The following is a 15,307-nucleotide window of genomic DNA, read 5'->3' on the forward strand; positions in this document are numbered from 1 at the left end:
CAGTAGTGTTCCTGCAGAGACCAAACATGAACCCCGTCTTGCGTTGGAAGAGACAACAATTACCCTCCGATGACTGCTTCCTCAGCCACCACCAAAAGGAAGAACATTTTTCCAGTACAGATTCTGAGAAGAGCACTCACGTGGTACTGGATCACTGGGCCACGAGTTGCATCCTGTGATTGTGTGTAGAAAAGGCTGTGGTTTTTATGTATTTCCCTCACCTCTCCTGCCCTACTTGGGGGCTCTGGATGGAAAAAGAAGATAGTGGGTAGAGGGGACTGGGAAGGGTGAGTGCTTGATATGTCTGAGCTGATTTTATTTCTTCAGCCTTCCTGCTAAGAACTGAAATTGGAGCCTAGACCTCTAGGATTTCTGTATTCTGGAATCTAATGTTCAAAGTGAGAATATTTCTCTTGAAGAGTAAGGCCTACATTTACTTTTCAGTATTCTCTGCAGAAAAAAATCAAAGGGATTACACACGGTGCTGTTTCTGAGTGTTCTGTTAGTACTATTAAAACTTGTTTCGCTTTCACACTCACACAAAGAAATATATAAAAGATTCAATAAATACTTTAATGTCTATGTAAGGATTTGCTGGACCTCATGCAATACTCATCAAATTGCTTTTAGCTGCAAGCTTGTCTTTTATCCAAAATTGGAAGAGCTTATAAAAATATCTTTCAGTGAAAAAGCAAAACTTGTAGAACCAGTCACCAGGAATATCTCTAATGATGCTCAGCAGTGGCAACCTTTTCTGTCCTTTCCAGGCTCTGTATATAAAAAGAAGCAGGCGCTTCTGATTCTATTCATGCTTTCATTACTGGTACCCATTCTTTCCCCACCATCATGACTTCAGGGGGAAAACCAGGAATGAAAGCGTTTTCTTTTCACTCTCAGCATCCATCCTGCCTTTGCCTCACAATCCTTACCACTCCCATCACTGAGCAATTTGTTGATGGGAAAACAAAAAGAAATCGGAACAACAAGAACTGAGAAAAGCTGGCAGAAGAAAAGGAGGAGGAAATCACTGACTACTTAAAAGTTTTGTGGTTTATATACATTCAGAAGTAAAAACTGCCAAAAGAGGAAACTTGGGTATCAGTTATTTAACAACCACTGAAAGCAGTTCTGGGAATCAGAAGGATTCTTGTAATAATTGAGAAAAGAAGTTTATGGGTAAAAAGTTTGATGACATAATTTTCCTTGATAAGAAATATATCCTATTTCACCTTTGTCTTAAAAGCCTATCACATGTTTTGCTTCTACATCACAAACGCAAGAACTGAGCCGTCTTTAGTTGAATCCTCAGCCTGCTCTTTCCTCTTGTTTATAGTCTTCTGCTTTTTGTGATTCTCTGCTTCCCTATTTCAGCTGTTATTACATGGAATTTTAAGGAAAAAGCAGACATGAGGGAGAAACTTCTCTTGAGAATTTCCTAGGCAAATCCATAAGTTTTTGGAAGCTTCACTGTATTTTCTTAGTTATATACCTGTGGGATAATAGAAAAAATATATATACCAGTTACTGTCCCTGGTTTCTGGCTCCTTGTAATTTCTTAAGTGATAGGAGAATTAGGAGAATCTTTTGTTCTAATATTTGGTCTGGTTCCTGGTTACTGACACAGAGTTCCTAAATCTTTAGAATTTCCAGGGTGATAGGAAATTTTTTTTGTTATAATGAGGTGACTCTCGGTGGGTTCTTGGATGGGGTTGGTCACCAGAAAGACCACACGATGATTAGAAGCTTGGGGTTTTTGGCCTCACCTTCCCATTCTCCAGAGAGGGGAGATGGGCTGGAAGTGAAGTTAATGCTTATGCCTACCTAATGAAGCCTCCATAAAAATTCCAATGAGGTTTGGAGAGCTTTGGGGTTGGTGAACACGTGATGTGGAGAAGCTGAGTGGTGTACCCAGAGAGGGCACGGAGGCTCCGCGTTCCTTGCCATATACCTTGCCCTACCTGTCTCTTCCATCTGAATGTACATCTAGATCCTTTATCATATCCTTTTGTAATTAACTGGTAAACAGTAAATAAACTGTTTTCCTGAGTCCTGGGAGCCGCTTTAGCAAATTAACCAAACCAACTCCATGAATCTGAGGGGTTCACGGAAACTTCTGATCAATAGCAGGTAGGTCAGAAGCACCGGTGATAACCTCTATCCATCTCCAGGTGGAACTGTCAGAACTGAGTTAAATTGTAGGACACTCAGCTGGTGTCACAGAATTACGTGGTGTGGGAAACTCTCCCCCTCCCCACTGCATCTGGTTGTAGCGTGGTAGTAGAGTGAGAGTACAGGAGAAAGACAGGAGGAGAAAGAAGTTCTTCTTTGCAATTCCTGAAGCTCTACTTTGTACACACAGCCTGAGTTTGGATTTCAGACATTACTTCAATGGGTATATTTTAATTGTCTGAGTAACGTCTCAAAAGTGGTTACAACTAATTATGTACCAGCTATCTAAATTTCATCTAAATTCTCAAATTTGATACAATGTCAATGGAACTACTTTTTTGAAGTATATTTTTTCCTACAAAGTTGTATTAATGAAGCTTGTTATTATAAACAGTAAGATTTTTAAAACTTTTAGTACCATCTAGAATAAAAACCCTAGCTCCAATCCAGGAGAGGTGCTATCCTTAAAACTTGTTCTACAAGATACAATTTTTTTTTTAAGGAGGATGGTCTTTGTAGGAACCAACTTTTGGTTTCCTACAAATTTTTGTAGGAACCAATTAAAAATCAGGGACAAGTTCAAAAGTCTAGATTGAACTGGAGTTATACTGAAACTTATACTGCAACCTGCTGCTTCAGACCCTTTGATCTTTAGTCCAAAGCAAATTTGATAAATAGAATTCAAACTTCCTGAAGTCAAATTTCCACAAAGCTTTTGCAATAACATTACCCTTTAATGCTCTTGAAAGGCTTCTTACATTTATCACATTCTGTTTACATGTGGCGATCAGACATTTTTAGAGGTCATATGATTAAAATTATAAAGAAAGATTTGTTTAAAAATATTTTCCTGAGTCTAACTTCTTGCTGTTATGTAGCCTAAGGTGGTATCAAATTAATACGGTGGTTATGCAAGGTCAGTGATATCTGTGCTGGAAGAACTGGGAAGGCCAGCAACTTGCTCCATCCTAACCTGCAGCCCTCCTGAAAGAGTAGTCAGGGAGCACCGGGAAGGGAGGAGAAAATGTGGCTATGAGAGCACCTCCCTCACACACCACATTTTCCATCCTCATCTCCTCTTTGCTCTGTTCATTCCCTCTCAAATCTTGAGGTGCACGAGGAAAGAGATTACTGTGTCTCTAGAACATAGCACTGAATCAGCCTATACAAAATTAATGTAATTACCATGTTGATTTCCAGATGTTAGCTTAATGCCAGCTTATTAAAACTTCTAAAGATGAAGCCTAAAACAAACAAATAATCTAAGTAAACACCCAGATAAAAGACACGCCAGCAAATTTAGTGACAATCTGAGGCAATGGGGGAAATTACTGGATAGGGCATTTTAGAAATTGATTCTCTCCATCACTGACTGCGATGACAGAATTTCCTCCGATCCGCCTCAGTCTTTTCCTTCCAAAGAGCCTCTGAGTTTCTTGCTACTTCTAGTCCTTGGCTTCTTTTCAATCGTGCCTCTGCCCTGTCCACCCTCCCCACCCACTCCCTGCACCCTCTATGACCACATCCACCTGATCCCATGGCTGTGCCTCACTAGACCTCACATCCTGGGCTGGTTTCTTATTCAGAGTTTTGAAATTTAAAGGAAAAACCCCTCCTTTTTTTCAGAAGTGTCTCCCTTTCCCCCTCTCACCTCCCCCAGACCTCACATGGGTGCAGGCTGGGTCATGAAGGCACACAGCCCTGGCCTAGGGTGGGCCTCTACACTTCCTAGTTCTGTAGCTTGGAGAAGGGTCCTGATGCTGGGGGAGCCTCCGTTTTCTCATTTATAGAATTTTTGGATAATAATACTGATTTCATTAGCTTGAAGGAATAAAGGAGGTAATGCACATACATAGTGGCTGGCACATTACAAAGCCCCAACAGAGGGTATTATTTTTAACTTCGGGTCTTTTTCTACATTTAGTTTTCTAAGATTTTCTGTTTCTACCTGTAACTGGGAAATTATTCTGCTTCTTAGAATGGCTTTATTTTATTTTATTTTCTCTGATGCGGGTTTTTGTTAAATCTCTGGGCTCCTGGAAAGTAAGACTGACAAGAACCCAAAGACCAGTTATAGTTCACCATCTTGTAGTCTGGACAGCTTGATTCTAAAAATCCCTAGAGAAGATAAATTCACCAGTTTCATGTGATTTTGTTGTTGTTGTTGTTGTTGTTGTTGTTGTTATATTAGAGTGTTGCAAAATTGTTCTTAATTTACTCTTACTATTTATAATTATAAACAGGGCTTGTACAGGGCTAAACAATTCTATTCTTTAAAAATTCTAAACTATTAATTCAAGCTTTCATTAGGTCATCTTTAAACTGAGCTGCATGGCTGTCTCTTTTTGATATGACCAGACTATACATTCCTCATGTTAACTCTCTCATAAGTAAATGTCTAATTACATGCCTCCCCCGTTGCCTCACTCTCTGGAGTCTTTTCCTTGGTTGAAGCACCAATGGTGACACGGCACGTCATACTGTTTAGATAATGCGTTTGTTAGCATTCAAAACCATTAGCTTCCAAGTCACACTGAGGAAACACAGCTGAGACTCAATGTCTGTAACTTCTGTAGCCTGAGGTTTTACTTGCAATTTTATTCTTAAATTAATTATGTTTACTGATGTTAAATTTTTAAAAACAGACACCAATAACATCAGTTTTTGAGAAGTAAATGAAATCAGCTTCTCCACTACTTTAAAAAAATCCCCAGTCAAATTGGAATTCAGTCCTAACTTGGTCATTTTCACTTACTTTCCCTCTAAGATGAAATCTAGTCCTGGTCAATTCATTATAATTGAGTAATATTATTCTGGACAACAAACCAAATAAAGAAATGTAAAAATTAAATGCTGATATACAGTTCTTAGCAAAGTTTCAAAAAAAATGACTACTAGGATTGATGTATACAGCTATTCATGTATCTTTACTCATTATTCAGGGATACGATTATCTTCAAACACTTTAATGATTATTTTTCTATGTATATTTCACAGCTAAAGCTGCTATTGGGGGAAGATTGTTAGATATTTCTGGGTCATAGATAAGAGTGTTTACACCAGATTCAATGGTATAATCATAAGTCTCTGAAGAACAGCCTCCAAAGATATATCCCGAGGATTTCAACTGCAGTTGCCCCTTAATAAGTTTTTCTTGCACTGACCCTTGGAGGACTTGTTTTATTGCTTTACCTATTTTAAGTTTAGACAGAACATCTCACATGACCATTTGTGGTAGCTTTCTTTTCCTTCTTTTCCCCTTCTTATTTCTAGAGTTGTTTGTGTTTACTATTTTTATCTTTCTTCCAAAGAACATGCATTTGTCTGTCATCCCCTTGGATTTCTCAGGGCTACCATTATTTAGGACAGCTTCATCAGACCTATTCCAGGTTCCACAGAAGCACTCTATTTAGAGTCACCGAGGAGTACAAGGCATGTTAACAGGAATTCAAATAGTGAGCAATTACATATTTCTGCCTACACATGCATTTCTCACTTTCCGCTGAATTCACACAATTTATGCTTCTTTGTGATTTACTCATTCATTTTGTTTGCTGTATTACTGTAAAATAGAAAAGTGAGGTTTGGGGTTTCAAATTGTCTTATGATGCTGTAAGTGAAAAAAGTTAATCCGGTCATGGCTCATCATTCTTGCAGATGTTTATAAAAGAGAAACGAAGCTATATTCTTGGGGTTTTGCAAGCTTACCTTGTCTGACAGCTAGTGTGGTGGTATAGACCAAGAAGAGGAGGATGTAATTGAGGAAACTCTGGAAGACTGGTGTATTGGCATGGAAATCTTCTGACAGGTACTTGCTGGTCAAGCTAATTCCACAAATAAGGAGGGATAACACCTGGCCTAGAGCCACAGAGATTAACATCTCCCTGAGAAATAAAGAGAAACATAGCAAAGATCAGCAGAATGTCCGTTAGAACAATCACTTAAAATTTATCGAGCGCTTGTGCCATTCACTAGGCTAAGTGCAATAAACAGTATTTCTTTTAATCCATCACAGCAATCCTACCAGGAAGGTGCAGTTATTACTGAGGTTTTGCAGAGGAAGAAGCCAGAATTTACAGGGGTTAAGGAATTTGCTCAGAGCCACAGAACTAGGAAGTGGCAAAGCTGGGATCTAAGACCAAATCTCTCCACGTGATCCTGGCTTCCACCCACTGTGCTCTGGAGCCTGGGGGGGAAATTAACATCATCCTGATGTCCATCACGGTGTGAACTAAGTGTTCAGAAACCTGGGAGAGAAGCTGAACACTGACCAAGCGGGACCATATTCCCACCTGGTCCTCAGGTTACTGCACCAAAAAAGGGAGATTTTTTTCCTTCATTGACTGAAATCTTGGCTCTAGAAACACTTAGGTGAAGGAGCTACACAAAACCCTCAAAATCTAGAAGGACCATCTCCTCACCACTTCCAGATTTTGAGCCTTGGTTTGCTCTAACAAGCGCTGGTGAGCAATAGTCTCTGCCCTCTTCTGCTCAAGTTACAGTTGCTGAAACATTAAAGCTGTTCTTCACAAAGGAAATTTAATGACTGAGGTGGTGTGATACTTTTCCAATTCTGTAAATATTTTCCATGGCTTTTTTATAGGCGCTCACCCTACAGACCACTATAGTGGAGATTAGAGGCAAGAGACAAAGGGTTTATTTTGCATAGAACTAAATGCCCATGTAGGCTTTATGGTCATGTAATCTGCATGCTCTGATGCAGGACAAGCCCCTGGCTTCTGCAAAGCAGGCTTCTGCCCTCCGCAAAGTCTCATCTGACTTTCCTGGTTTTCTTATCTATAGAAAAAGTAACATAAAATAAGCAAGAAGCATTATTTCTAAACGAAAAAGCATTAAGCAGAACATTTGCAGTATTACATACTTCCTCCCCCATGGCAGACATGAATCCATCTTTCTGGAAGGGGCACTGGGCCCCTGGACAGGGTCTTGGGCAGATACCTTGGCAGCATCTTGTTTTTAAGAAAAAGGCATTCCTTTTGCTTCCATGAGGAGGAAAAATTGTGGTAAGGCATGCGAGCCTATGAAAAAGACTCTCCTGAGGTTAACCTGTAACATGTTGGCAGAGGCTGCCTAAGTAGATTTGTAGACTGCTCTGTTCCCAGGTACTGGCCCCGACCCCTGAATTCAATCTTTACGAAGGCGCCTAAGAGATATTTTTAAACACGTAAGTAAAATATCAGCCTGCTGCTTAAAATCCTACCCTATTAATGGTACCCTGTAGAATGGTACCCTTAGAATGCAGTGATCTGTAAGGCCTATGGTCCACCATCTACAAAGATGGCTGCCAACCTTTCCTCACAGCTGTCTACATTCAGGCTGCTCCTCCCAAAGGGAGGTGGGATCGATTCTCTTTTTCTGGAAGCTGAGCTGGTCTTGTGATTCACTTTGACCAATAGAATGCAGGTGGAGAGATGTCATGTGACTTCTGGGCCTAAGCCTTAAAAAGCTCTGTGGCTTCCATTTTCTGCCCTCTTAGGATACAGCTTCCATGTAAAGAACCCCAAGTCAGACTACTGAAGACGGAGGGGACATGTGAAAAGAAAAAGAGAGACCCAGCCATCCACTGCTGCCTCAGCTGAAAGCGCAGACACTGAGCGAGGATTTGGATCCTCTAGCCCCAACGGGGCAGTGCCAATCAGCGTCGCAGGGAGCAGAGATGAGCCATCCCCAGAGATTACTGCCCAGTTGGAGACCTGTAAGAAATAATCAATGGCTGCGTTGTTTCAGGGCAGGAAGCTTGGGGTGGTTTGTTATGCAGCAAGTGGTAACTGGAACAAGGCCCTAAATGGCCTCCCTCCACTCTTACTACCTCAGGAGCTCTACCGTCTTTTTCCCGACTTTCTTGCCCCAGGAAGCCAGAGCTCCAGCTTCACAGAGCTACCTGCACTTCAACAATGAGTCACGGCCTTCTAGCTTGGCATTCATTTTCACATGTTATCATTTCCAGAATGTTCATCCTGACTTGTCCATCTGACTCCTGGTCACCGTTCAAGATTTGGCTCAGATACGTTATGTCACCTCCTCTAAGAATTCTTCCCTTTACTTCTCCATCCTTGTACTAATAATTAGTTTTACTGTGAAGTTGGTATAATGTTCTTCATTGTATCTATCGCCGGGGAATACCATTCAGAGGAAGTATAAAACAGAGGGCTTCAAAGACAGTGCAGAGATAGGTCTAGGTAACACTGAACAGTTTTGTTGAAATGAAAGGTAGATTAAAAAATAATAGTAATAAAGAAAGGCAGACATAAAGAGAAGTACCAGAATTAACTCAGCCTAAGAGAAGTGTGATAGCCACTAACCAAAAATCATAAGGAGTTGGTTTTAGTGTAAAGATAATAAATATTTTTGGCATATTGAATTTGAGCTGCCGAATGAACTTCCAAATGGTCTGGCAGTATTTGAATCATGAGATCAGAGATGGATAGGGAGATCAACCAGGAGAAAAATATGTGGAAGTTATAGATACAAGAGTGGTGGTTAAAGTACTGAAAATGGATATTACCATGGAAGGAAGAATAGGAGAGAGTATAAGAGAGCCTAGGAAAAAGTCCCCGGAGAATCCCCAGATCAGGCTTAGGTAAAACAGAAGAGGCACATCACTGGAGCTGGAAGTGGTTAGAGGGCCAAGGGGAAGACCAAGATAGTTCTCAGTGTCAGGGAGACCAAGGGAACAGAAACTTAGTGGAGGGCATGGTGGTACTACTGAACGTTGCTTAGGGGATAAGAGCATGAGGACTGGTCACTGCCAACCTTTGAAGACCACTTTTGGCTGAGCAGGGAGTACCGGAGCAATACTGGTATCATGGAAACCAAGGGAACAGCCAATTTCACAGACGGGATAGAGGTAACTAACTGGACAGGAAGTAGTGAGGAATAAAAGTGCTGACCTGGAAGAATTCTAAAGAATTCAAAGAATTAATTGAAGAAGTTTGATCTAGTCACTACATAACACAATAATAACAAAGACAGTGAAAAGAATAATGATTTAAAAAATAATTTAGGATGGATTCATGATTATCCTCTCAATGGGTCACTCTTACCTGCATAATAACTTACATCCCTAAGTGAAGGAGAAGTGGGGAGAGTCACAGCTCATATCTGGAGAGTAGCTCCCGGTACCAAGTATGTCGCCTGGAGGATGCTGTACAAGGAGCGTGTCCCCTTGGGGAAAGAAGGTCAACAACTACTGCTGTGACATGGTAATTCCTACAGCTGCTTAAATTATGACCATGGTAATTTGAAACCTTGGCAATATCCTGAACAAAATCAACCTACAAAAAAAATACGACTGATTACTTACATAATAGAATAAAATTTTAGTCCTTTGGATGTATATGTGCCAATAAAACAGCTTTCTCATGCCAGGCACATATATTCAGAGATGAATAAGACATAGTCCTTGTCACTGGGGAACTACTAAACCAAGATTTTGGAACTCAGTTCCCAAATAACTTAGTACAAAATGGAGCCAGTTAAGATGAAATAGCAATAATAATTCATATTTGATAACTTCTTACCATGTGTCAAGTCCTAGGCTTAGATTTATACATACTATCTGATTTAATCCTCACAATAACTTTATAAAGTAGGTCTTATTATGGTTCCATTTTATAGATAGGTAAACTGATGCTTAGAGAGATAAGCAGCCAGCCCAAGGTCACAGAGCTAGCAGGGGGAAAGAGCTTGGATGGAAACGAAGTCATATGACTCCAAATCCCAGCTTCCTAATTACTAAGCTACACCATCGATACACCATTAAAAAAAAAAAAAAACTCTTTGCCCTCAGAGAGGGCAGAGAACACAGGGCTAAATCTAACTGGCTAGTTTCCAGAAATATACTGGAGAAGGTGAAGACAAAACAAGTTGGCCAAACTGACTGATGAAACTCTTCCACCAAGACATCTATGATGTGCGCCTTTCAACAAGAGGTCAACACAAGCCTACTCTTGTTTCTTCAGCCTAACAAAAGAACAAATCTGCAGTGTTCAATTTCTGCTTTTAATTAGTGGCCATGTCATTCAGCTGCTGCTGGTGTGATTTGATAGAAAATGCAAATTATGGTTTTCTCCATCAAGCTAATAAACATGACTAGTAAAACAGGAAGGAATGGAAGGGACCTTTTATCAGATTAGCTCACAAGTCCTTCCCTAAGTGAAGGGAGCTAGGTACCGTTACTGTTGCTGTCTGCACGTCTGAGCTAAGTCACGAGGGTCACCAAAGCAAATTAAGAAGTAAATAAATAAAAATATAAATAAACTTAGATGTTGACATTCTGCTAATTCCACCTCCCACCACTCCCACCCTCACTGCCCCACCATCTTACTTTCATCAAGTTCTCTTTTGTTCTTCTGTCACACAGAACAAATTCTTTTGGTGATTTGTTTCACAGAATGTCTCCCTACCACACTCTCTCTGCTTTAGGATCTTTCCACATCATTTACTGTCACCTTATCTCTTCCAACAATTTTTTCCCCATACTAACCATGGTAGATCTGTGGTCCCTTCACCAAATTCCTTATAATCTTAAGGCACCATCTTCTCCAGAAAGCCTCCCCTTGGCCACCCTATGCACAACAAGGCTGAGTTAAGTGTCCTCATCTGTATGTTCCTGTCCCTCTTTGAGCTCACCTGAGCTCCTGAAACTCAAGGGCTCCTGAAAAGAAGAGAATGTATTCTAGTCATTTCTCTGTCCCTGGTGCCTTGAAGACTGATGGCTGGGAAGGAAATTAATGCTCAAATAAATACAGAATGAATGAGTGAACAAATTTACAAGTCAACAAATATCTACAAATGAAAAGGATTAGAAGAACTTAAAGATGTCTGCTTATCTTATCTTGAAAAACTTCTAGTTCTGAAAGACAAAAACCACCTTGTTTGTACTGTATTCCATCTGCCAGTTAGGCACTGAGATTAATAAGCTCTTTTCTGGTGTATTTCTGAACAAGCCTGGTAAGGTGCTATCTTGCAAAAATGATGCTAAATATGGCACGGGGTGGAATTTTGCACGGGGAGCTTGGTTATTCATATAGTATATAGAATAGCACACCAGATGCATACTAACATAGGATACATAGTGCCAATAATTTTAGCAGCAGACATGGAGAAGAGACTATGATACACATTTTCATCTTCTTTGTTTGTGCATTTAAAAAGACATCCTATCCACTTTAAATTCAGAATGACTAGACAATGAAAAATGCATGAATCTTAACGGTGCTGCTGGAAGCTGAGTACCTGTTATAATAGAGCTTGTATTCGTAAAGACTGACATAAACCATCATCACAAGTACTTTGTTCTGTTAAAGAGAAAGACTTTAGAATCTGGTGAAGAAACTTGTGTTCTACAAAGTAGATATCTAAAATAATAAGGTTTAAAGTAAAACATAAGTTGAATCTTTTCTTCCCTTAGTTATAAGACTATATTCTTTTTAAAAAGTCTGAACAATTTCAATTGAATTACATAATCATATTGCTTTGTGATTCTTTGGCATGAAAGTGAAACAATTATGTCATCATCTTGAATTAGAGCATATCAACCTTTCTGCAGAGACATCTTCATTCTGTTAACTATTCGCAGGCAAGTCATGTCAGATCTGAGTCAGCATATGAATTCAGATACACATACATAAAGAACACTTAAGTACACTGCCTTGACTAACACAGTACCATGTGAACGTGGGAAGAATGTGTTCTACCATGTTCTTTGATAAGATTCTTGTTTTCATAAGTTAAGACATTGGCTTCTTAAAGCTCTTTGCTGAAAGGTTTTATTTCATTTAAGTATTAATTAGACTTCTATGTAAGACTATTAGGCAAGAAGCAAATAAGATTTCATTAACTGGAGTTTCCTTGCCTCTGATTCTTTATTCATGGAATTTAATCTGTTCTCTAGCTTTGTGGTGTCAGATTTTTTGTTTTTGTCTTTTAGAGGAAACCAAGGAAGCTCTCCTAAAAGATTTCAGTGAGTCTAGGAGGTACCAAGTTTAGGAGACACTTGAAACTCTGATGTGAGAGGATGAGTCAGTCACAGATGTGTGTGCATGCTGGATGTCATATGTCTTACAGAAGTGGGAAGGAAGAGTGAAAAGGCACCAAACAGGGAGTTAGACGCTCCTGGCTCGTGAGTTCCATTGATTAAGCTCCATGATCTTGTGCATCTCCAACTCTGGGCTTGGACTCTGTCATGTAAAGTAAGGATATTTTAATTGATGAGTGTGTAAGACACATGCTCCCATTCGAATCCTCTTGGTCTCACCCATCTCCAAGGCCTCTGGTCACTTACTCGAGCTCCAGTGGTGGCTGCTATGACAGATTCCAAACAGGCTATAACTAATATCTTGTGGACACAGCCCAGTGGCGCCGTGCTTCATATCCATTCTGTGTACCTTGTGTCTTCCACCCTGGAGAGTCCAGGTTGACGCTGAGGGCCAGACCCTGTGGGGACCTACTTGGCGCCCACTCATCAGCCACAGGGAAGTGCAGGGGAATTATTGCACTTGGCTACTAGGCAACTAAAGCAGACAGATTCTTCTCTCTCCCTCAGCCCCACCCCCAGGCAGAGGATCTTGAGAAGCAGTCACTTCGACGGGCTCTCTGAAGATGTTCCTGCCTCACGAGGAGCCCTGTTGGGTACTCATGACCTAGTACTGTCTCTCTTTCTCCTTCCCTCCCTCACTCCTGCTCCCTGGAATTGCAGTCCTTAGTGAAGAAGTAGCACCGAAGCCTCTGTTTTCTGGGGAACTCAGGCTAAGATAATGAGCTTTACATTTCCTTCTACTCCAAAATTCTGACTTACTTTCAGAAGACGCTGTAGTGTGATCATTAACTCCTGAAATTGGTACCTTTGATCGTAAAGTCTATTCCTTTTGTGTGTTTGATTAAACTCTTTGGTAGCTGAGTTACCAGCAATGTTGACTCATTTATTATGTGCACACTCTGGGGGTTTGGGGATTAGCTGAGAGAAACAGATCAGTCAGCAGCAATTGCCAAGGCCTGCTGGGTACAGGTTATGAGAGAGGAATATTTGGCCCCTGCCTCCAAGAAGCTTAGAGGGGCATGGAAGGTAAATAAGGGAAACTATTTGAATAGAGAGCATAAAAATACCTACCTACTCCAGTGAGTCTATATAAAATTGCTGGAAGTTATTGGAGATAATTTCAGTCTTTAAAACTGGCAAAGCAAATATGGAAAGGTTTCATGGAGAATATAGTTTTGAGTCATTTTTGTTTGTTTGTTTTAAATAATGGGAGAGAAGTAATTTGGTATTTTGAAGTTGGAGTGTCAGTCCAGGAAAAAAGAAGGCTGGGCTGTCTCAGAAGCAGAGACTGACACACGGAATCACTTGGCTGGTCGGTAAGAATCATAAAAATAGCAGAGCTGGGTAAAGAGAGGTAAAAAGCAGAGGGACTTCAAGTGTAGGGTTTTAATTCAGTAGGAATGGTTCTTTGGAATTTCTGAGCAAAGGAAATGAAGTAAGCTCCTGCCATAATGTTCTCAAATGTCTTTGCTCATTCCATTAGTCAGAACCAAATCCTGCTTGTATGATGGGAGGAAACTTTCACTAAGAAGCAAGACTGAAGAACCAGATAGCTCCAAGTAAGTTCGGCATCCTGAAACTCCATTAGTTTCCCAGTACATCCACTCCTGATTGAGGCATGAGAGACACACCTGTGCTTTCATCCCAGCGCTGCCGAGCTGCAGTCTTTTAACACATGCTTCTTCAAATCTTCAGCATGGTTTTCTATGCATCTTTCAATATAACTTGAAGAATGTGCTGTAGTCTGTTGCCATCTTATTTTTCTTGGTTAACACAACCAACTTTACAGTGACAAGACGAAGAGGAATTTCTCCAGTAGCATAAGGATTTTGATCATTTATTAATAAGTAAGAAATACCAATTGAGACTAATTAAACATTTGGTATTACATTTAAGGGAATTTTTTCTAAGTCATGGGTGGTATGATTTTAAAAATAACTCCTTTCCCTCCCCTCTAAATTGCAAAAGATATTTTTATGTATAGTTCTTTAATTTTTTAATGGCTTACTAACATTGTGTCAGGTAGTATCTTAAGGCACACTGTATCCTTAGAGCAAAGTCCATCCTTAATAAAAGTGGAAGGAAATTCATATTTATAATTGTCTTAATTGACAAGTACAAACTGTAGTTAATATTTTTGCTACATGTGATTAGATTTCACTGTGTTTGTTTTACTTTGCCATGTGGCTGATGGAGAAAGGTCAGATTAAGAAAAAGAGAAGTTTCAATTGAGTGCTTTTTTGGGGGTTATTTATTTATGGTATCTTTGACTCCCAGCTTTTGTGTAGCAATCATTTTTAAGCCAACAATCCTCTTTGTGAAGCTGAGTTTCTGAGATGAGATAATCGCTAAATCCTCTAACCAGACCTGTATAAACTGGGTGAAGTCGAGGGGCTACCATGAACCCCATTGGACAGCAGAACATCCACTCCTTTGTCAGAGAATCTAATGTATCTTTAAAAAGTCAGCCATCTAAAGAAGCCAGTCCCCAAAGACCACATTTTACATAATTCCATTTACACAACATGTCCAGAACAGGCAAATCTACAGAGACAGAAAGTAGATAGCTTCTTGCTAAAGGGATGGAGAGAATATGGAGGTGATAATTAAAGGGTATAGGGTTTCATTTTGAGGTGATAAAATGTTCTAAAATTGACTGTCATGTTAGTTGTACATGTCTGTATACTAAATACTAATGTACTTAAAACCATTGACTTGTATACTTTAAGTGGATAAATTGTATGGTATGTGAATTTCATCTCCATAAAGCTGTTACTAAAAAGAAAAAAACAGAAAGAAAGAAGAAAGGAAGGAATAAAATGGATAAGGAAAAAAGACAAGGAAAAGAAAAATAAAATTACACAGCAGTTAAAAACTAAAATTTCAACCTTCTGATTACAAATTGAGTGACTGCGCCAAGTCAATTTATATGTTAAAAATTAGTTGACCTTAATTATTTTCTTATTTTTTCCATATATAAAATAAAGATTTTATTCTTTTCACATATAAAATAATGATAATATTTTCTTCCTGGATCTACAAAATGGGGACAAAATATATCTCTCAGGGCTGTCCTGG

At 39.7% G+C, this 15,307-nt stretch overlaps 1 protein-coding gene across 1 annotated transcript in view; it reads right to left on the reverse strand.

Annotated features, from left to right (window-relative positions):
• SLC35F1 (solute carrier family 35 member F1) overlaps nucleotides 1–15,307 on the reverse strand; it is a 351,959-nt gene that overhangs the window by 138,586 nt on the left and 198,066 nt on the right. The window contains exon 2 of the mRNA XM_031456221.2: nucleotides 5,878–6,053. Within this exon, the coding sequence (XP_031312081.1) occupies nucleotides 5,878–6,053 (176 nt within the window). The remainder of the gene's footprint in view (nucleotides 1–5,877; nucleotides 6,054–15,307) is intronic.

Source organism: Camelus dromedarius, chromosome 6, assembly GCF_036321535.1.
Source record: "Camelus dromedarius isolate mCamDro1 chromosome 6, mCamDro1.pat, whole genome shotgun sequence".
NCBI classification, from domain to species: domain Eukaryota; kingdom Metazoa; phylum Chordata; class Mammalia; order Artiodactyla; family Camelidae; genus Camelus; species Camelus dromedarius.